At 48.3% G+C, this 23,970-nt stretch overlaps 1 protein-coding gene across 1 annotated transcript in view; it reads right to left on the bottom strand.

Annotated features, from left to right (window-relative positions):
• Nucleotides 1–23,970, bottom strand: part of NOP14 (NOP14 nucleolar protein) — a 423,446-nt gene that overhangs the window by 159,804 nt on the left and 239,672 nt on the right. The window contains exon 9 of the mRNA XM_069632061.1: nucleotides 5,446–5,576. Within this exon, the coding sequence (XP_069488162.1) occupies nucleotides 5,446–5,576 (131 nt within the window). The remainder of the gene's footprint in view (nucleotides 1–5,445; nucleotides 5,577–23,970) is intronic.

Genomic DNA, 23,970 nt, shown 5'->3' with positions numbered 1-23,970 from the left:
TAACAATTGTATATGTTCGGCAAATACCAACTAAGAAGTGCCTATCTGAAAGTATTGAAAGGTTTACCTATGTGTGATGGTTACATCTCCCTCTTTAGATAACCCTCACTGCTCTGCCACTCTACCAAGGTCCTGAGTTAGTGCAGACTGATACGAAGCGGGGGGGGGAGGGGGGATCTACAAAACACTGGAATAGTTAACTAAAGTCATACCTGCAGGTGGGACTCTAGGATAACTCCTCTAACGCCTGATTTTACACCACTAATAGCTGACTGCTATTCTGAATGTGCTGTATGTTTGACTCATATGGGCTACTGATTGTATTTGCAATAAGGGTTTACTTTGGTTTGTATCCCGTAAGTAGTGAGTTGTATTTTTAAATTGTGTTTATATGATAAGTTATAGTACTTATTTCCCCAAGATTTATCTGGTCCTACTTGCATTTAGATAAACCCTTTATTTTTTACAATACTTTGTGTCTCTTTGGACCATATGTATACTACAATTTCTTTGTAACAAGTGACAGCCCTCTCTCGTAAGATAAGCCTGGCTGCTCTGCTAACACATTCTCAGGTGGTATAGCTTTATACTAAGAGTGGACCTTACATACTGCCTCAGATATGGTTTTTATGAAGTCTGGGTAGGACTTAAGAAAAACTGTCCTAACAAGCAGCACAAAACAACCCGGTAATTACAGCGTTTTGTTTTCTTAGGTGAAGTTTACAGGAACTGGTGCTCAGGCTTGCACCCTGAATAACTGACAAAACAAAAACAAAAAAAGGACCTTCCCACAGCATTGAACTTCAAGCCTGCATCAGAGATTTTGTGGTGAAGACTTGTGTAAGGCAAGGGATCCCGCAAAGACGGCTCCTGGCAGCTCAGTGGACAATAGATTGACATATCAAACAATGCCAGAATGGGAAAAAGGCTGGAGACCCATGAATGCATCAAGCTGAAAATGTGGCATAGTGGACAACAGCGACGCACAGCCAAGTGGACGCTTCTGGTGGAAAACAGCAGGATGTAATGTCAACAAACCAGAACATTGTTCCAGCAAGGTGTTATGTTCACCTGGTCTCTGCGGAGGCGTTGGGGCACGGATGCAGCCCTCCCAGCATCACCCCAATCAGGCCTCTCCCTCTGCAGATCAGCTGTTAGCGGTGGCAATTGGTGACACTGCTCTTGCATGATATGAGAGAAGGTGAGTGCGCTGATCTGTGACTATCTATTGTACCTCTCAAACTCTTCTCCCCAAGGTGTGGTTTCTCTAAGCATGTATCGGCCAATAAGGTTCACCTGTTAATTATTGAAGGTAAGCTCTCCGTCCTGCTACTTCTGGTAGGCGCACTTGCCGATGGGACCTAGTTCCTGCACTGATCCCCGGTAAGTAATAGTCCAGTCCAGCTGCGGCTATGCTTCTCCTGGTTGGTAGTAAGTGCCTGTCTCTTGTCTCTTATCTCTTTCCCTCTGTTTTCTCTTGGTCTATTCTCGTTTTAAAGTCTTTGTATTATTGCTCCCAATATTGTTGTCAATTCCCGAATAATGTTCCTCTTCTGTTTTCTTCCCAATAGGTGGCCCAAAAGCAGCTGTGGGGCGCGAGACACGGCCGGGTTGAAGATGGATGAATGTGCAATGTCCGACAGCAGGTAAGTGATGGTTTAAGGAATAGCGCAAGGTTCAGCAGTAGCGCAACCTTAAACTCAATGTCTTAAGTGTCTAACCTTGTCTTTCGTTTTTCCTTGCAGGTGCTGCTGTCGGACAAGCGTGTCATGCTGCAGTGCCAAGATGAAGATTTCAGCGTTCTGGAAGATTTGAAGATGAGCTGCGGTGCCAAGATGAAGAGGTCAGCATTTTGGAAGATGTACAGATGAGAGCAGATTTTCCCCAGTCGGTAAGTCTGATCCCAGGCGGTGGTGAACGTTACTCTGCATGGAAGTGCAGAATAACGTGAAGCGTCAGTCACTGGGATCGGAGCAGCTTATATAGACGCGGGCACGCCCACTAGTCCTGGCTTGCCTGCCACACCCTGCCACTCCTAGAGAGTCAGCACGTGCAAGGCAACCCAATAGCAGCAGCCACACCCAAGAGTACACGTGGGGCTGCTTTAGTGAATGGAAGTTCCCATGTTAAATGCACTTTGCACCCAAAATGAGGTGCTATGTCCATAAATAAGCACTCTTGTCCCAGATAAATGTTCTTGCTTATTGTTATTCATGAGCCTGGCGCCAAAGGTGCCAGGACTGTGACCATCCGGGCCCCCTGTGTATGTGACCCTTTAATGTTTGTGTTCTCGGCCCGATGACCATGACACAAGGAAGGCTCAACCCTGCAGATGTGGGGAGCCACGCAGAGTCACCAGGAGCTCCAGTGGCAAAAAACTCCAAACCTGAATATGCCCAAGCCACTGCACTTAGCAAGATTTGCCAAGTGATTGCTATAAAAACGACAGGAAGCACAGGAAAACTCAGCAGGTTGGCAGACCTGGCACTTCCAAGTTCCAGAAGCAAAGGTAGCCAGAGTGAAGCAAAGGCGAGTAGAGCCTTAATACCACTACCCAAGGGTCTGGCAAAAGGACAACCGCCAATCACTAAAGGGGCCTGTTGGCAAAGGGTTGGATGACCAACCATTCTGGATTGTTAGTAAGACTGATACTTGGTCTTAGTCACCCCATCAGAAAGTGAGAGGGAGATCTCAGGGACCCAAATCCTGGCCTTAACCAGTTCGGAATGACAGACGCTGCCACTGGGGGCTCACAAAGAGTCCATGTGATCAGATTGGTAATTTTAAATCCACCTCGCTATTACCTTGAACAAAAGGAAGCCCTGAAACAGTTTCACAAAGCCAGATTTAGAACAAAATCGTATCCCAAAAGCTATCAAAAATGTAGTAGAGGGGCTAAACTGAGTGACACAAATGGGTTGGGTGGGGTGTTTAGTGTAAAATAAATTCTTAAAACTATTTGCTTAGAAAAAAGGCACCCATTATGCATTTCCTGCTAAAAACAGAATGGCAACACAATTAGATTGCTGGGAAGAATCAAATACCAACCGCAAAATTGATTATGAATGATAGAATAAAAGGGAGAAGGCGGGCTAAAGTCACACGGGGTTTGTAGGTTAGGTGCACTTTCCAGTCTCAATAACTCAGCTTTGACACAATTTCCAGCTTCGTTCAGTAGAAGGCAGTAGTCCCTCATATTAGACTAAAGGGTGCTTAAAGCGCAAAGTTCTATCATCAAGGCGAACAAAGTAGGTTTCTCTTGTCTGTCATTCACAACCTTTTTTCAACAATACTTTTTAGTAAGCATGTAACAAGTGAAAACAGACACTGCATCGTAACCGTACGCATCAGCAATTACAGTCAGCAAACACCATTACAAATTGTTACCCCAGGAGAGAGGACCGGTAAATGCTCCGAGCCCAGAGGGCGGGCTGCCCTGTGCCTTATGAAAACAAAACAGTGCCTCTCAGTCCTGCAACCAGCGTGAGTGGAGGCCTTCGGGTGAGGGCTGGGTATTACGCAGCAAAGTCCATAAACAGAGCCCAAGTATTTGTGAATGGGCCCAAGTTCCCAGAGCGGATTGCCGTGATTTGTTCGGCCACCACAATTTCCCAGCATTTAAACCACCATAATGAGCTCCCCGGGCCCTCTGTACTTTTCCATACTCGGACCAGTGCAATTTTTGCGGCTAGGAGTAGGTGTGTGCATAGTCGTGACATGTGACCGGAGACCAGGAACCCCTTCCCACCCCCCCGTTTCACCCAAGAGAATAACCCCTGGATCCCAGGGGATAGACAGGCCCGTTATTTCTTTGATGTGACCTACCACTTCCATCCAATACTTCTCCGCTCAAGGGCAAGACCAGAGGAGATGGAACAGAGCCTTTTTCTGTACAGCCTCTCCAGCAATTTGGGGAAATGTCCGAGTCTGTTAAGTTGAGCCGGCTTTGTATAATATCTATAACATATCTTGTAGCCGCTTTCTTTGTTCGTGACACATTGAGTGCTTTTATGTAACCTGGACCAGATTTTCCCCCATTCCGTGGGATCTATCCCACGTCCGGGGTCCCTCTCCCATTCCACCATGCATCTTCCCTTCTTGGAGGGATCGGTTCTATCTAGGAGTTTATAGAGGGAGGACACCTTCCCCCTAGCTTTCGGTACTGTGAGAGTGAGCTCTGGCCCCCCACTCCACCACCCTATTTGAGGCCCAGTGCCGAAGTTGGGAGTACCGGAAACTTTAATTCTAAGACCCCAAATTTCTCTTTGCACCTCTCAGGTGGCCCTCCACCAGGAAATCTGAAAGGTTCCGGAGCCCTCCAGCCTGCCATGCGGCGAACCCATGTGGGGAGATTTCGGGGTGAATTCAGGGTTGTTCCACCATGGAGTGAGCGGGACTAGCCAGGATGTACAACCCCATTTGCGGGCTGCAGCCTTCCATTTACACATCGTATTGCTGGTAGTTGCTAACAGGCCCTGTTTACCTTGGATTTTGATTGGTGGGAGGTGCGGGAAGTCCGCCAATGGGACCGGACTCCCGGCCTCTTCTATGTGCCTCCACAGGGGATTATCTGAAGGGAGGACCCAAACGAACGCATGGGACAGCTGTGCCGCTAGCGCATACCTCATTACATCCGGGCCACCCAGCTCCCTCCCCGGAGCAACATTTTCTTCGCTATTCTGGGCCTTTCCCCCCACCCCAGATAAACGTTTGTACCTTCCTTTGCAGGGATATAAGCTCCTTATCTGGGATATGCACTGGAAGGGCCATGCAGTGGTATAACAGCCTGGGGACCAAGTTCATCTTCACTGCGGCTATGCGGCCGAACCAAGAAATGTCTTGCGCTTGCCATTGTTCTAAATCTCGCTTGAACTCGCCAAACAGCCGCGGGAAGTTGCACTGATATATTAAGGATGGATCTTTGAGGATCTGAACACCCAGGTACCCTATGGAGGAAGCAGCCCATGGGATTGGAAGGGCCTGGCGTAGGTCCATCTTGTGCTGTTTGGTAAGGTTGACTGCCATTGCTTCAGATTTGTCAAGGTTCACCCTGAACCCTGAGAGCAAATTCTTCGATTTCTCCCCAGAGTGGGGCCAGAGAAGAGAGGGTAAGTTATCGTGAGAAGAACGTCGTCCGCGTACAGCGCCACTTTGTACTCCCGTTTTCCCACCATGAGCCCCTGAATCCCTAAATTTTGCCGGACCCTGTTCTCGAAAGGTTCCATGGAAAGCGCGAAGATCAATGGTGACAGAGGGCAGCCTTGTCTCGTACCCCTAGAGAGGTTTATCGTTTCTGACTTGGTACCGTTCACCCATAATTGAGTTGCGGAGAATTGGAAATTAGCCATAACCCAGGTTATAAAGTTCGTGCCAAAGCCCCAATGCTGTAGAATGATCCGACATTCACAACCTTTTAACATGTTAGTTAAGCGGAAAAGCTCCTACTTCTAGCTTGGCTTTGTTTCCTACTGCCAGGCTCGGGTGGTTGCATTTCTTGATTCGCTCCAATACAACAAGTTGCTGTTCTGCTGATTTTCCAGATAACAAAGACTTCAATTCTTCAGAAGACTCGGGAGCTGAAGGGAAAGTAAGAGAAAAAAAAATGACAATCCAGGATTATGACATACAAGCTGCCAAACCTTTTTCAACCTCACTCCCTGGCTTGACGCATTTGTTTTGACGGGCAAACTGATCCGCCCTTAAAAATACCACAGTAAGGAGGGAAGGTAGGGGCTGTGTACATATTGGTCTATGGTACAGAACAATAGGACCCCTTAAGGTTAATAGTCCAGGGGAACGGCTGCTCTTCTTTCTTTTGGGCATTTTTCGATCATTACATTATTTTATTTTTTTCTGTAAAATTCTTAGATCCCAATGTGCAGTGATGCCTTTAAAGACTGTACAAAAGTCTACTTTACAGTGTTCTACAGACTGTCTAGTCTTCACAGAGCAGTTCTACATTTAATCACAGCTACAATCATTCCCAGAATATGTCTTTCCCCAGCATCCTTTTAAGTCGTAGTTAGTTTCATGTCTGCTATCTATACAATCACCCATCATTGTATTTTTATGGTGCATCGATATTCACTTTTCCCATCTGATCGCCATATCCTCGCCTGTATTCATTCATACTTCAACTGCATGCGATGCCAAGGAGGACGTATCTTCTGATCATTAGCTGATTGTAGCACCCAGCACAATCTGCGGCTGGCACACATAGTTTCCACTCTCTAGGTTTGCCTGATGTGCCATTACTTCTTTCGGGGTTCCAGTTACTTACAGTTGCGTTTACTGTTGCATCTATTCCTATAGGGGCGTCCTGCTCACTTATATCTTTATTTAAATAGGATTTGAAAGCGGACGCATAATCTCTGGGATTATTAACCGCGCTTTGTCGTTCTATGTATCTTTCTCCTCGGAGGGTTACATCATATATAAGGCCTCTCATCCTATCTTGCAGTTTAGGTGCGCTTTTCACCATCCAGGTGATTGCTATTAGTCTGTTAGCAAACAACAGTTTCATACTGACCCTTATCAAAAGGCTAGAAACAATAATGGACAAATTGGTGCTACAGAATCAATCATGCATTGAAGTCCAGCCCAGCGAATCCTTCGGTCCTCTGGCTCCAACTCTCTGCAGGTCAATCTTTTCTCCAAGCAGAGTCGGAGGTAGATCTCTCTCTCTCCTCAGCTCGTACCTCCCTCTGGAACAGCCTCCCGATCAGACGCGAGCCGGATCTTAGGTTCCGGAAGCTTCTCAAGACCTTGTGTTCTCCTATGCCTTTCATCTCCCCCTCCCTTGCTAAACTCTACAACTGCTGCTGTGACTGGGGCCTGGTCCCTTCCGAGTCATATAGGGACCAGACGACCCCTCTACAGTCCTTCCCAGCATCCTTCGCCAGCATTTGCCCTTGGGCTCCCTTTCCCGGACTATCCCTACCCAGTCCGCCTGCCCACTGCACACCCCCCACTGGCATGTGCCGCCGTGGCCTGTACAGCACATGAGCCCCCCCCCACACTTTTGCACTTCTCCCTCTACCACTCACTCCCCGGCACTTTTCCTCAAGCACTTGCACAGTAGGATTGTGCCAAGGCCAATATAACCATCTCTTTTCTTGTTGCTGTTTTTCGTATGATAATGATATCTCCCATGTCCCCCCCCCTCGAGTCTTGTAGCACCTGGAAACACTTTTGTATAGGTGCAATAGAAAAGTCCAATAGAATACAAATAAAAATGATTTACTTTTCTGAATAATGGCAACAATTGTGAGGTAAGTAATAACTTGTAGTAATCCATGTAATGTATTCTATTTAAGGAATATTATAGATATACTAACATTTAGCAAGTATGTACGCGGCAACACATGTAACTTAATCGGTTTCAGGAATAATACTGTGGCCCTACCAACAGTAGCGAGTACGTACTTTGCAATTACTTTTTAGAATAGTGACAATTCAAAGGTAAGACATTTCTAACACTGTTTCTGAACCTTATGATAGAAACCACACCAACACAAGGTACATTACTAAACAACCTTTTTCACAGAGCCTAGGCTTCAAGAGTCTTTTCCTATCTAGTTTGCAGTCCTTTCCAGAGTCAGAATGGTGGTCAAAAAGGCATGCACAAGTTGTGAAAAAAAATGTTGGGTTCCTCTGGAAATCTTCTGAAGCAGTTTAGTAACAGTTTTCCAGAATTGGATCTTTTATAGATTCACATGCTGTGAATATTACCTGTCGGGCTGGGAATCCTCTGTAAAATAGAGCAGTTTAAATTAAACTGAAATTTCAGTCACTTTATTGCTCTTTAGTCGTTTTGCTTCATACTGCCCATAGCTCCCTTAGCTCCTCCTATGTCGGCCATTTTCAGATTTTTTAACCGCACCTTAGTGTTGGGAGTCCTAATATCTACAATTTTCTACGATCAATATATGATAATTTTGCATTTTCTATGGAAAAAAACGTGTTTTCTTCGACATTGTTCGACGACCAGCAACGCAATGCCAATGAGACCTCCGTCCAACGTTCCCGCCGCCGGTCAGCTACACAGTTGGGCCTACCTCATGGCAGAATCCACGAGAAAGTGCCTGTTCAGGGCGTGTGCCCATTGTGGGCTGAGGAACGTTCATGTGGAGGATCACCACGAGGAATGCCTCCATTGTCTTCACCTTCGACCCCAACATGTCATTAAGGACTGCAAGATCTGCCAGTATTTCTCGTCCAAGACGCTGAAGGACCATCACTGCAGTCTCGTCGCTTGGCTGGAAGATGCCGGCGAGGCCTCCGACTCTGCTTCGGTACAGCGTCATGCCACGTTACAGTTAATCGAGCTCCCAGATTACCACTTGAATTACAAGATGTGTATACATACAGCCCCCTCATTTTTTCTTTTTGGCATGCCTCCCACGGAAATTTCAACCTAATGGTATGTGTTATGCTTTAATCTCATGATAATTATGTGTTTTCACAATTATGTACATTTGTTTTTTCTCAACTGTCACGTTGCAACCATTGTTTGTGTGTCATACTGACCTGCAATAACACTTTCCCTGAAGAAGGAAATTTATTTCCGAAATGCATAGGCAATTTAAGTGACTTGTTAACGAGCTGTGGCAATTGCTTCCTCATTAAGAATGTATTAGTGATAGCGTAAATTCTGAGTTTTTTCTGATAAATCATTTTTGATAAACAATGGATTCCATCATTAGAATAAGCACATTACTTTGGATACATTACTGAATTTCCTTCAACTCACAGGAACTTCTTACCCAGGTTGGGTCTAATGGAGAGCGGCTGTGTGACCCAGTATTTTTACTAGGTCTCCTGCTTCTTGTGTATTTTGAGTCAGGGTGTCTCCAGACTCGTCACAGCCAGCTCCCTTTGAACGATTTTTTGAACAAGACGTACTGTTATCATTGAAGCATCTTTTTGATTTCAAAACATTTTTTTATTCAGTGGTGCACACTCATTTTTTCCTCTATTACCAGGTAGCCTCATGGTCTCGGAATCAAATCTTTCACAATCAGAAGAGGAGGAGGCTGGTGTGTCAAAGCAGTCATCTCCCCCCTACGACACAGCCACCGAGGAGTACACAGTGGGGTGCGGCAAGCCTCATTAGACCACCACCTTTGAACCCCCTGCCGTCAGCGGGGATTGTGCAGCCTCTACAACCTTTGCCCCAATGGAACCCCATGCCGTTGGCGGGAACAGTCCGTCATCAACAACCGTTCCCCCAAAGGAACACATCACTGGATCTTTTGTCGCCACTGACAACACTGGTGGCGACCATGCATCCACTGTCCATAAGAACACTGGAAGGCAAATCCAGCAGACGGATGCCGGCTGAGACCCAAGGACCCTCCAGAGAGGGGTACAATATTCCTCACCCCTCGGATTGCAAAGTCACCAGTCAGCACCAGAATCCCTGATGGATGAGAAAGTGGACACAGAGTCTGAGGAAGGCACGTATCCCACTCATTCCGATCAAACAGATGAGTTTGACGATCTCATCACTGCGGATTCATATATTACATTTGTTACACGGCCAGACCGTAGGGTATCACGGCGAGGTTACAGACAACTTATCAAGTTTCTTGTACCGTATTACAGTCAATAGAAGGAATAGCATTTAGCCGAACGGCTCTAAAATAGTGTAATTACAAAATTGATATACTAAATGAATACGAAGGAGGACATACACATTCAACATACAGCCAATGCCATAGTTGGTTCGGCCATGGCAGGATAGCCCGAGGTATCAATATTGGTTGAACAACCAGGTTTTCAGCGCTTTTTTAAAACCTGAAATAGTTTCCTAATTTTTAATGCTGAGTGGTAGGGAGTTCCAGAGGGTAGGGGCGAGAACTCTGAAGCTACTTCCTCCTGCTCTTGTGCATTTATGACGCTGGATTTCTAACAGTGCCTTGTTGTTTGATCCGAGATTCCTACTAATAGTTTTTTTCTTTATAGCATTGGTGAGGTAGCTGGGGGCTTTGCGAGACATTTATGTACAACACAATGTTTTGAAAATGATTCTGGCTTTGATGGGCAGTCAGTGGTTTTCATGCCCAATGTTGGAGATGTGATCTGATTTCTTCATACCTAGTGCAGGTCTGCGAGCTTTATTCTGCCGTAGTTGTAACTTACTGATATTGGAGGTTCCTAGCAGGAGGGCATTACAGTAGTCGAGCTTGGTTAAGATCAGAGCTCTGGCCAGCGTAATACAGTTGGAGGGTGTAAGGAATTGGTGGCTCAGGGCAATGAGATTGGCTGTGTATGCTGTTGATGAGGGCTGAGATAGGTTTATTCATGGTGAGATTAGCATCTAGATATACATCAAGAGTTTGGACTTGCTTGAGTACTGGGATCAACGTACCGTCAATATTGAAATGTGTAGTCTGGATGTAAAGTGCCCTTTCTAGATTGGGAGCCTACAATGAGAACCGCAGTCTTCTCATCGTTCAGACAGAGACTGTTCATTGCCATCCACTTTTGAATGATGGCATAGACTTTGTAAATGGTCTGTGTATCTTGGGCATAATCCCCGGTGATGGAGATAAGGATCTGGGTGTCATCTGCAAAGATTGTGTAGATGACACCCATATCGTCTAGTGCTGAGAATAGGAGTTTTGTAAAGGCATTGTAGAGGGTTGGGGTAAGGCATGATCCTTGGAGGACTCCGATGGGGACAACTATGGGATCAGCTGCATCTTTGCTGATGGCGACTCTGGATGTACGTTCAACCAAAAATTATTTAATCCAGAGTGTGGCGTTGGAGAAGCTAAAGTCTTTTGCTAGTATGTCACAATGTTTGTCATGGTCTACAAGATCAAACGCTGCTGATAAGTCCAGCAGCAGCAGTATAGCCATTTTTCCTGAGTCTCTGATAGTATCCATTTGGATTTTCAAGTCAGTAAGAGCGGTTTCAGTGCTGTGGTTGGGCCTAAACCTGGATTGTCTGGCTCCTAAGAGTTTGTTCTGTTCGAGATGTATTTGTATTTGATTGTATGTTATTTTGTCAATATTTTTAAGAAGGAATGGGAGCATAGTTATGGGCCGGTAATTGGTCGGAAGTAGAAGGTCCAGCGTAGGCTTTTTTAATAACAGCGTGACCCAAGCTTCTTTGATACTGGCTGGGACCAAGTTAGAATTGAAGGAAGCGTTGAAGTTAGTGATAATAGTGTTAAGGGTAGGGGCACATAGTTTGACTAGATGCGCTGGGAAATTATCCCCTTTGCAATTAGAAGCTTTCAGTTTAGCTATGGTGTTCAGCACTACTTCTTGGGAGACTGAAGAGAAGTGGAAGGCTGGAATGTTACATTCTATAGGTCTAGTGGTTGAGTCGGAAATGGTATGTTTTTCAGCTAGTACTTTTCTTTTAGTGATAATTGTATTTTGTAGCAGTTTGATTTTGACGGCGAGAGCATCTTGAATAGTGGGGCACCATTCTTTGCCCAGTTGAACAGGGTTGATGATCGGGATGGGGTTTTCCGACCAGTGGTCGAAGTGGGCGGGAGCGGTCGGGAGCGGTGCTCCTCTACTTCTTTTAATTCAGTGTTACCGTTCCTATTCTTTTATTTGAAAAAGAAACCGTTCCGGAACGGTTTCATTTTAAAATAAAAGTGTAGGAAGAAGTTGAAACTTGGCCTTTCAGTGCACTGCAATGGACGTTCCCTTAAAGAGCAGGCACTTGTGTTTTGGGGTTTTTATTGTGTATGGGAGGGCGCACGGCGATGGGTTTTGTGGGGAGCGGTGCAGGCCAGTAGGGAACATAGTTCCATTACTACTTTTCGTACACTTCTACCACTGTTTCCAACTCTTTAAGGATGGAGAACAATTCTTTTGAGTCTGGGGATGCATTGCTGGTCTTAGTATTGAACGCATCTGCTTTGTGTGCAATGATGGCTGCTTTGTACATTTTGTTTGCGGTCTTGAAGGCGTCAGCGGCCTCGGGAGTATGGGATTTTTTGTATAGATGTTCAAGCGAGCGTTTGATCCGCCCAAGTGATACTAGTTCCTCATTAAACCAAAAGGAGGATTTTTTTATCAGATCACCTGGTTTTAGTGACACAGGGTGCTAAAGTATCGATCGTGTTTGTGAGACAGTTATGGTAAATATCTGCAAGGGAACACGTTATCATTAGTAATCATCTTATCTGTAAGTATTTTTTAGAATTGGGTTAAGGTTTTCAGTTGAGAGTTTGCAAATATTCCTGGTTACATAGGAATCCAACGTTGTAGGTTTAGTTAAGTCCAGTTCGCTGCACATGATAGAAAGGTTAACACTATGGTGATCTGTCCAGGGTAGTGGATTGATCGTTTCTATGGATACTGTGGTATTAAGGGTTAATACCCAGTCTAGCGTTCTACCTTTACTATGGGTTGGCACATATACAAGTTGTGTAAATAGCATGTCTTTAAGAGCATTGTGTAAAGCTTCTACTTTATGATCTTGGCTATCATTGAAGCCAAGATTCAGGTTGCCAAGAATGATTTTTTGTCTTTGGTTTGATGAGTGGAGTTAGTAGTAGTGGTATATCTAACTCAGGCTGAGAATTGGTATTGGGTGCTCTGTATATAGTTACTATTTGGATATAGTTTTGTGGTTCGTAGCAAGTTTAGTTATTAGAATTTCGTATCCATCGAGATTATCAATGGGACAGGCTCTTAGTTTGAGGTGGGTTGCTACTCGACCACCTACTGTCTTAGTTCTATCCGTCCTAAGGATGGTGTAATTTGGAGGGGTGGCAATAGTAAGCATTGGTACAGAAGCTTGATGGAGCCAAGTTTCTGTCACTATGAGCAGATCTGGTTGCTGGTCAATAATATAATCATGTATTTCCGGGGCATGGGCAGCTATGGATTGTACATTGATAAGAGCTATTTTGAGTTGTGTAGGAGATGGAATTTGAACTGTGGGTGTTAAGTGAGAATTGTCGACATTGTATGGGGTGGTTTGTTGCCTAGTATTTGTGGTAGTCGCTTTGGGCGAATTGAATTGGTGATCCGATTTAGATGTGGCAAGTGTAGTAGTAGTTGTGTCTGAGGCATCAATGCCAGGGCAGTTGGTAGTCCATGACCTGAGCCGTTGGGTTCTGGTGCCAACCTCTGAAGAGATCAGCTTAAATTGTTTACGTTTGGTATAGTCTAAATCTGCATGGGGTAGGATGGTATGCGTCTGACCGGATTCTGTGACATCTGACTGCGTAGGAGTGCCATTTGGGTGCGTTTTTAGCAGAAAGAGTACATGGCGAGGAAATAGTTTTAGACTTTTGGCCGCTGCTAGGGCCAATAGGGGTGTTGTCCTGGTCAAAATGGGGATGGAAAGGATTTATATGTGGAAGGAATGGGTTAGGGCAGGGGATAGGGTGGTGTCGGGGGCACGCTAAACTGAAGACCATTTAGGTGGGACAGGAAGTATGTGCCTGTGCATGGCAAGTCATGGGGTACAATACAGAAAGGGAACATAATGAGTGTTAACCAACCTGGCATGACTTGATATTGTTAAGGGACTTGCAGTGTATTAGCAGTAATCTAATGGTACAAATGTCCTAGTGGGGATGTAAATAGTCTAGGGTAGCACTGATATGGCCTGTAGCACTTTGCTCATATGGTAATTACCTCGGATTGTGCTACACGGTCACTACATATAGTTTTATAATCACAGGGTGGCCACATGCAAATCTTAGTTGACGCACAGCACTATAAATGTATTTGAGTAACAATTGGCATACGATCGTCTAGTCACATACATCTGATCTAGGTTGTTTGCATATTATATGACAATAGGTTGAACAACATGTATTGGGCGTTTCAGAGAGAACGTGGTAGTTTGGCATAAAGACATTGCTCCCATGAATGTGCCGTAATCGTTTTAGCGTATTAGTAACTTAACCGAGTATAGATATCCAAACATTAATGATGTTTCTTGGGTGAGACACGAGGTATTTACACAATGATTGACAATACAATACGAGTGATCTTAACGGGTAGTACTACTCTTTCGTAAGCCATACTGCACACCATATTCTACTTTCAGATCAAATATAACGGACAGCGACATGGTGGAGGCACAATGGGTGATAGGTAGCCGGGGTAGAGGTCCACAGAAGATACAATCACTCGTGTTAGGTGGTGTCTGAAGAGAAAGTTCCAGAGAACAAGGGGACACACGATATGCATGCGGTCATAAGCAATAATAGTGCACATGAGGACAATTTGTGATGAGTGCTGGGACACCAAGTAAAGGCGTTGTAGTGCTGTATGCCGAGTGATGAAAGTCTTACTGCCTTAAGCACGTATGTCGACCTCCATTTGCAGACAACAGGGACAACCTCCCGATGAGCATGATGCAGCAGGAGGGGTGCGGTTTAGGGCTAGAACAGGTGGGTAGAGTGTCCTGGCCAGTTCTCCAGGACTCCAGGCACAAGACAGGGCCTTTAACTGGCCTTACACAATGGCAATCTTCCACCTGCCGGCGGATGCCGGACTATTAAACAGATGACGCCGGGGTCAGGTGGTGCATGTTGCTTGGCAACGTTGCAGGCACAGATTTGAAGGCAGTGAGATGTTATCACACTCACGGTGCAGCAGCCATCTTAAGGTGCCGAAATAAGAATGCAGCAGAATGAGGGGGTTCAGGCACGGGGACCACAGAGTCTAAGCTCCACGTGGTTTAGGAACAAGGATGGGCTCAGTAGGGGTAGCAGCAAGCAGGTGAGATGGGTGTGAAATTACCCAGGTGCAGTGAGAACACTGCACAGCTGATGATCTTTATTCTCAGTCAGGTCAGGTCTAGTCAGCTGTTCAGGTGCGGGCGCGGAGCTGCTCCTGCGGCTTCTCCGCTGAGGGGACTCCAGCCCAGGAGTGAAGAATGACTGAGAGGCACAAGACAGAGCCTTTAACTGGTGAGCCAAATGAGGTTCCTCTCGGGGATTTCCCCCTGATGAAGTAGGAGATTTCCATGCGCTCATGTCTAGAGCGTCCATGATGTTTGGCTTAGCACTGGGGGAGCAAAGAAAGGAGAGCGTCTTATATCAATACAGGGAACAGCACAGGAAGTCATGTCAATCCCACTACTGGAGGATCTCTCGTATGACGGCCTAGTTGCCATGGTGCACCCTGCAACTGCACCTCCAAAGGAGGACAGTTTCGACAGAAATACAGGGCCCCAGAGAGCGCTGCTGCCCGTCTCCGCACACAGCCCACCCCAGACTGTCGTTTCTGCGGCAGCCAGGAAGAGGTCAGCAACCCATCTTCCTCCTGCTCAGTGCTCCCGGACAAGGAGGACAAGCACCTTAACGCCTTCAGCAAGAGAATCACCACAACAGCTGCCATGACTATCAAGGCGGCGAACGCTATGGCCAAACTCACCAGCTATGATCACAGGTTATGGGGCCCCCTGTTGGAATTCTTGCCCGAGGACAAAAAATCAAGAGGCACGGGACATTCTCCATGAGGGTGAGATTGCATCGGACCATGCCATCACTCGACATAGCTGACACGGGCTATTGCCAGATGGGTAATGGAGTGGTCCTACGCCGACAAAGTTGGCTCAAGGCCACGGACTTCCAACCAGATGTTCAATCCTGGGTTACAGATATGCCCTTCGATGGCTCAGCCTTGTTTTCGAAGAAGGTGGATGAGGCCCTGCAGGCCATAAAGACACTGAAACCGCCTGCTCCTTGGGCACATTACAACACAGGGCACCATTCATTTTGTTCAGCGAAGGGGCGTTAACAGAATTTCGCTGGACAACCGCAGTACGTACCAGTCGTCCTCGTCCTACAAGATCCCTTATTCATCAGGGGATATGTACAGGAACAAAACCCAGTCCAACAGGGGTTTCCAGCGATGCAGAGGCTCCTACCAGCCTATGGGCCAGTCCGGCAAGCAAGCATGACCGGCCTAGAGCCACTTAACCACCCCAGTGGGAGGTCGTCTATCAAACAACGACAAATGGGCTTGAGTCACATCTGACGAATGGGTGCCATCCCTCCTCCATCAGAGGCACTCGCTGGAGCTCATAAAGTAACCTCCAGACAATCCTCCAGTATGCAAACCAGAAAGATTGCAGCATCTTCTAGTCCAAGAAGTGCAGTCTCTGCTACAAAAGGGCGCTGTGGAAAAGGTCCCCAGAAACGAGATGCAGAAGGGGGTGTATTCCTGCTAAGAATAAAGGGCTTACTGAACAAACCAGGGGGTTGAAGACATACTGGACCTAAGGGTGCTCAACAAGTTTCTAAAGGCACAAACGAGCATCCAGGCCCATCTCAAGAGGGGTAAATGTGAGCTGTAGAGCTGTACAGATGAAATCCGTAAATACAAGTGACAAAGTAACACTTACACTCAAGGTTTTTGTTATACATTATTTAACATCTGTTTTAAGTAAGCATTCCTAAAAAGGCAATTGTTTGTAATGGTTCAAGCAAACTTTGGAATTACTTTTCAGAATCAATAAAGCTGGTGAATACTATTTGGAGATGCTAATGCATTTCTCCTACACCCTGAAGTGAGGATAGTATTGCATTAATTTATCACACTAATGAACAAGTTACTCTTACCTGGTAACGTTCTTTCGATGGGATAGTCAGACGACGTATTCCATATCTATGACATGTAATCACCACAGCTGTGCTGCTTCGGAAAATCTTCGGCGTCTGCGTCGATGACGTCGATACACCGCCCTCGAGGACCTCCTCCAACGGCCGACGTCACTGGATGTTATAAGTAGGACGCCCGTAGCCTCAGTTGTAGTTTTTTCCCCAGAACGTGTGGCACCAGTCTTCTGCCAGTCTGACACAAAGCCTTGCGGAAACAAACTGCAATCGCATAAGAAATTCTGTAGCGGGGAAGGCAGGGAGGGAGCGATATGGAAGAAGTCGTCGTACCATCCCATCGAAAGAACGTTACCAGGTAAGAGAGTCACTTGTTCTTCGAGGGGATTGGGCCCTCCGACGTATTCCATATCTATGACAGACTCCCAAAGCAGTACCAATGCAAGGAGGTGGGAAACAGAAAAGAATTTAGAAAACAGAAATTTAGAATGCCCAATAAAATTGCGGAGTGAAGGACCGTCTTGCCAAAGGCCAGATCCTGCCCACGGATGGAATCGAGGGAGTAGTGACGTACAAAAGTATGTACCGAAGCCCAGGTGGCTGCATCACAGATGTTACGAATAGGAACACCCCTCTGCAGGGCAGTAGAGACAGCCATACCCCTGGTAGAATGGGCCCGCAAGCCCACCGGTGGGTCCTTACCCACCAAGCGGTAACACTCGGAGATAGCCAGAATAACCCAGCGAGACAAATTCTGCTTCGTCACAGCTTGTCCCAAACGCTTTCCAGCGTAACCAATGAAGAGTTGATCATCCACTCTGACCCGGGACATGCGTGAAATATAAAAGCTTAACGCTCTCCTAGGATCAAGCCTATGGAGCCTCTCTGCTTCCTTACCAGGATGTGGAGGAGGATAAAACGCCGGAAGAACAACCTTCTGGCCTAAATGAAATTCCAACACCACCTTCGGAAGAAAGGTAGGACGAACTCCAAGGACAACCTTGTCCTTATGAAACACAGTGAAGGGTGGTCCGGGTAACACGTCCTTCAGGCCCACGCCGGAGCAATGAGGATCATCCGGGAACCAAACCTCCGCAGTACTTGCGGGATGACAGGGACTGGAGGAAATGCGTACAGCAGTGGGAATGACCACTTCACCACGAACGTGTCTCCTAAGGCTCCTTTTGGAGGAAATTCCCGCAAGCAGAACCTCTCGTACTTCCGGTTGACACTGGAGGCGAAGAGATCCACTTGAGGGGTCCCCCAAAGGGCGAAGATCTCCAGGGGAATCTCCAGAGCCAACTCCCACTCATGAGAGAACGCGCTCTGCCTGCTCAGAGCGTCTGCCGTCACGTTTTCGTCTCCGGCCAGATGAACTGCTGAGATCGAAACTTCCTGCTGGATTGCCCAGAACCAGAGCTGCATCGCCTCCCTGCACAGAGGAAGTGACCCTGCCCCCCCTCCCCTCTTTTTGTTCAAGTAGTGCATGGCCACAGTGTTGTCCGTCAGGATTAGGACATTCTTCCCTCGCACAGTCGGCAGAAAAGCCTTCAGGGCTAGTCTGACGGCCCGCAGCTCCAACAGATTGATATGGAGTCTGGACTCCGACGGAGACCAACGACCGCTGACTGTCAACTCGTTGGCATGAGCTCCCCATCCCGTGAGGGATGCATCCGTCACGATCATCACCTCCGGCCAGGGTAGCCAAAATTGAGCCCCCTTCATCAGATTGTCTTCGACGGCCCACCACAGATGGTCCTGGGCGACCAAGGACGGCACCTGAACAGGGTCCGACAACCTGCCGGAGGACAGACCACTGGAGCTTGAGTGCCCATTGCAAAGATCTCATTCGCAACCTGGCCTCTGGCACCAGAAGAATACAGGATGCCATGAGGCCGAGCAATCTCAAGAACTCGAACACTGGGAAGACTCTGGGCAAGCTGAAACTTGTGCACCATCTGCTGAATGTGATGAGCCCTCAACTGGGGAGGAAAACACTGCCCCAGGGACGTGTTGAGCACAGCTCCGATGTACTAGAGCCTCTGAGTTGGTGTCAAATGGGACTTCTTTAAGTTGAGGCAGAAGCCCAGCTTGTGGAGGGAGTGGCAGGTGACTGACAGATGATCCAGGACTTGCTCAGGAGAGCGCGCCTTGATCAACCAATCGTCCAGGTAGGGGTAGACGTGAATCCCCCTTTCCTGAGGTGCGCTGCCACCACTACCATGAGCTTGGTGAAGACCCTTGCGGCGGCGGTCAATCCGAACGGCAGGACCCGAAACTGAAAGTGCGAGGCGCCAACCGCAAACCTCAGGTACTTCTTGTGCTTTGGATGTATCGGCACATGAAAATAAGTGTCCTTGAGGTCGAGAGACACCAACCAGTCCTGAAGTTGAAGGGCCTGGAGGACTTGAGTAACCATCTTGAACTTGTCCTTCCTAAGGAGTTTGTTCAAACCGTGCAAGTCCATGAAGGGTCTCAAACCCCCGTCTTTCTTGGAAATCAAAAAATAAGGGGAATACCATCCCTTGTTCCTCTCCGCTACAGGCACCAGTTCTATGGCGCCTTTCTCCAGCAGGGATTGAATTTCCTGCACAAGGAGCAGATCCAGACTCTTCAAAGAGATTCCCCGGTGGATTGTCTTGAGGCCTCTGCCGGAAAGGAAGACAGTAGCCGTGGGTTATGATCTCCAGAACCCACACATCTGAAGTAATGGCGCGCCACTCTGTAAGATGCTGCGCCAGCCTTCCCCCAACCGGCGAACCATTGGACATGGCCTCATGACTGAGCTGAAGCGGCTGCGGCGTTGCCTGAGGGCAAAGAGGCAACAGCCTGAGTGGCCTTGGCACCTCCAGTACCTTGTTTTCCACCTCTGGCACTCCTACGGTGGCCCTTTTGACTGGCAGCTCCTCTCGCTTTACCAAAGGATGAGTAATAACGAAAGGAACCTCCCCTCCCTTGCTGTTCCCTAGGACGAAAAGGCGGAGGTTGGCGAACTGCAGCGCCCAACTACTTCACTGCAGCTATGGAGGTCTGCAACCTCTCAAGGCTCTCGTCAGCCTTGCTGCCAAAAAGATGTTCCCCATCAAAGGGCATGTTGAGGAGCCGGGCCTGCACATCAGGAGCAAACCCCGACTTCCACAACCACGCAAACCTGCGTATCACGGTGCTCGCCGTGTCGTAACCAGACTGAACAGCCTCACACATGGCATCCTTGCCATCCTGAACCATGGCAAGGAAACCATCCCGTTCGTCCCCTTCGGGAATATGTTCAACTGCTAAGGAAACACAGTTCCACAGAGTGTGCGTGAAACGTGACCAGGCACATACGGAGTTGGCCGCCTGAAGCGCCATACCCCCTTGAAGAAAACACTTTCTTCGCCCAGCCGTCAAACGCTTGTCGTCCCTATCAGGAGGGATGGTAGCATACAATGCCTGCTTTGCCGGGCCGTAGCCGCCTGCACCACCAACTCTCCAGAGTAGGGTGCCTGGTTAAGTAGCAGGGATCACTACTGGCTGGGCGGTATTTGCGCGGCAAAGACTTGCCCACTGCCGAGAGACTCTCCGGAGCAGTCCAAGCCGCCGCCACCCTCCTCTGTAGAGCCATATGGAATGGCAGTACCGGGTCAGTTGATGGACCTTGATCGAGGATATCCGCACGGTCATCCTGAAGAAAATCCCCTGGGGGAGCAGACCACCCCAAGAACTCAGTGACCCTGGACGTAAGGCGCCGGTACAAGGAGTCGGCATGAGTGACAGGCTCAGGCCTACAAAACTCCACCTCCGGAGAGGTGTCCAGCCCACTGGCATAGTGCAGGGACTGCCGCAGGTCCTCAATTTGGCTATGGCCCGAGAGAATCTCGTCTGGCACCGTATGAGGAACCATGCCATCATCAGAGCCCTCATCCACCTCTGAAAAAAACAAGATGGCGGTAAGAAGGCACAGAATGTGGAACAAAGCCATGCTTGACCTTGGCCAGAGCCTTTCTAGGGGGTTCCACCGAGCCCCAGGGTACCCCCGTCGAAACAGCCTCGAAAGGCGTTGAGGGCGTCAAGTGTATTGGCGTCTAGGCCGAATGCGGCGCCGACAGCATCGATGGCGTCGACACAGGCCTCGAGGCCGGAGCCCCGAGCGTGTCCCTCGACAGCCTGAGTGCCGATGGAGTCAACGACTTATTCGGAGGCAGGGCCTCGAAAGAGTCCGTCGATGACCTCGGCGCCACCGGCGTCGACGTCTTCCTCGAAGACACCACAGGTGCACACAGTCTGGAGTGCGTAGCGGACCGGGACCGGTTATGACTAGAATGATTCCCCTTGTCTGAGCGGGATCATGCCGACCACCCGAGCCCAAAGGCGTGCGAGCAGCGTCTCTCGACCGATCACGACCGACCCCACTCGGAGGCGCGGACGGACCAGTGCCCTGCGATTCTAGAATTGCTAACATTTTCTTCCCGAAGGAAGCCCATTCCTCCGGCGTCGCATGCTTGGTGGGATTAGCGCCCGCCGACGGGCGGAGTCCTCGGATGAGGACGGGGAAGGTGACCGATGACGGCGCTTCCTGGAGTGCCTCGAAGAGGCAGAGGAGTGGCATGACCGACTCTGGGACTAAGACCCACTGGACTTCCGACGATGTGGAGAGTCGCCCCTCGAATCGTCCGTCGAAAGCCCCGCAGACCTCGACTTCCGTGGCTTGGACGCCTTACCTACAGACAACTTCTTCTTGCGCTCCCGCAAGGCTTTGGACATGAGCGACTGGCAGTCGACACAGTCATCCGTGTCATGGGCCTCCCCGAGGCACCAGAGGCAGGCGTTGTGCGAGTCCGTCACCGACATCTTGGACCCACAGTCCCCGCACTTCTTAAAGCCCGGACGCGGGGTGGAAGACGAGGTAGACATCTTCACGAAGAATATACTGCACAATACGAACATGTTCGAAGAACCGAGAAAGAACAGAAACTCCAAAAGAGTCGAGGCGCGCCGATATCTCCGAAGCGAACACGTTCGCGGAAAAAACGGAACTGGGGCTACGGGCGTCGTGCGTCCTACTTATAACATCCAGTGCCGTCGGAGGAGGTCCTTGAGGGCGGCGTATCGACGCAGGACACAGACGATTTTCCAAAGCAGCACAGCTGTGGTGATTACATGTCAGATATGGAATACTTCGGAGGACCCAATCCCCTCGAAATACTTTTCAGATTCTGAGTTGTAGGAAGGAAGGGTTAAGGAAAACATAAAAGGTTAGAACAAGTTACTTACCAACCAGTAACGTTCTTTCGATTTGATTTTCCTCCAATGTATTCCACATCTGTGACATGTAATGTCCACAGCTGTGTACTTCGGAAACTTTTTCAGCAGAGGGCGTCCTGCAACGATGGCGTCGGGTCGATGTCCCTGAAGGCCTCCGTCAAGGGCGACGTCACCGGATATTATAAATAGGATGACGGCACCCGTAGCCTTAGTTTATGTTTTTTCCTCCATAACGTGCGACATGCACATGTCTGCTTGACTGCACATAGCCTTGCGGAAACGTAAGCTGCAATCGCATAGGAAATTCTCCGGAGGGGCAGGCTGGGAGGGCGATGTTGAATACGTTGGACGAACATCCAATCGAAGGAACGTTACCAGTTGGTAAGTAACTTGTTCATCGAATGGATTGTGTTCTCCACATCTTTCACAGACTTCCAAAGCAGTACCCAATCAGATGGCAGAATAAAGAACCGCCTTACCAAAGGCCATATCCTGGCCATGGAGTGTATCCAGGGAGTAATGTTTAACAAAGGTGTGGATAGAAGCCCACATGGCTGCATCACAAATATTCCTATTAGGAACTCCCTGCTGCAGGGCTGTGGAAGAAGCCACGCCCCTAGTGGATTGAGCTCACAACCCTTCAGGAGGGTCCTTGCCCGCAACATGGTAACATTCAGCAATGGTGAGGATAATCCACCTGGACAAGACCTGTTTTGTAACAGCCTGGCCCAATCAGTGACCAGCATAACCCACAAAGAGTTGATCGTCCACTCTGACCCTGGACATCCTAGAAATATAAAAGCTCAGAGCTCTCCTAGGGTCCAACCTTTGGAGTCGCTCCTCTTCCTTACCAGGATGAGGACGACGACAGAAGGAAGGAAGAACCACGTTCTGGCTCAAATGAAATTCAGACACTACCTTAGGTAGAAAGGAAGGACTTACGCTCAGTACAACCCAATCCTTGTGGAACACAGTAAAGGGCGGCTTAGATGAAAGTGCCTGCAATTCACTCACTCTGCGAGCAGAAGTAACCGCAACCAAGAACGCCGTCTTGAAAGAATCTCAAAGGACAAGAGTGCAAAGGTTCAAACGGAGAACCCATCAGGAATTTCAAAACCAAATTCAGAACCCAAACCGGCACCTGGAAAGGAGACGACGGGAACACATTAGTGAGCCCTTTAAGAACTTGGGAAATCAAAGGAATCTTAAAGTAAGAACATTCTTCAGATGAGGGCTTGAAGACAGCGCCGCCAGGTAACCCTTAATGGTACCCACTTGGAGGCCCCTGTGGGCCAAAAAAAGCAAGAAAGACAAAACCATGGGAATGGAATACTGAAAAAGGATCAACATTTTGTCCTCTGCACCAGTCGCAAAACTTACAGCAACGGTACATGGATTTTGTTGCTGGCCATTTCTAGAAGGTCCGGGTACCACACTCTTCTGGCCCAATCCAGAGCAATGAGGATCATGTGGGATCCGAACCTACGTAACCTCCTTAACACTTGAGGAATGACGGGGACTGGAGGAAACGCATACAGCAGTGGGAATGACCAACCCACTACCAATGAGTCTCCCAGGGCTCCTCTCGGAGGAAAGTCCCTTGAGCAGAATCTCTTGCACTGCCGGTTGGCACTGGTGGCGAAGAGATCCAGAAGCACTTCCTGAGCCAACTCCCACTCGTGAGAGATCATGCTCTGCCTGCTCAGAGCGTCCGCCGCTGCATTGTCCTCTCCAGCCAGATGAACTGCCGAGAGCGAAATTCCCTGCTGGATTGCCCAGAACCAGAGCTGCATTGCCTCTCTGCACAACGGGAGTGACCCTATCCCTCCTTTTTTGTTGAGGTAATGCATGGCCACTGTGTTGTCCGTCATGATCAGGACACTGTTCCCTCAAACAGACGGCGGAAAAGCCTTCAGGGCCAGCCTGATGGCCTTCAGCTCTAACAGGTTGATGAGGAGTTTGGACTCTGACACTAGCAGTCAAGTCTTCAGCATGTGCTCCCTATCCTGTGAGGGAAGCGTCCGTCACTACAGTCACCTCCGGCCACGGTTGCCAAAACGGCTCCCCCTTCATCAGGTTCCCCTCGTTGGCCCACCACAGAAGATCCTGGGAGACCGAGATCGGAATCTGAACGGGATCCGACATCTTGCCGGAGAACTGTGGCCACTGCATC

This window comes from Ambystoma mexicanum, chromosome 6q (genome assembly GCF_040938575.1).
Source record: "Ambystoma mexicanum isolate Mex_15411 chromosome 6q, UKY_AmexF1_1, whole genome shotgun sequence".
NCBI classification, from domain to species: Eukaryota; Metazoa; Chordata; class Amphibia; order Caudata; family Ambystomatidae; genus Ambystoma; species Ambystoma mexicanum.
This window is presented reverse-complemented; position numbering and strand designations above follow the sequence as displayed.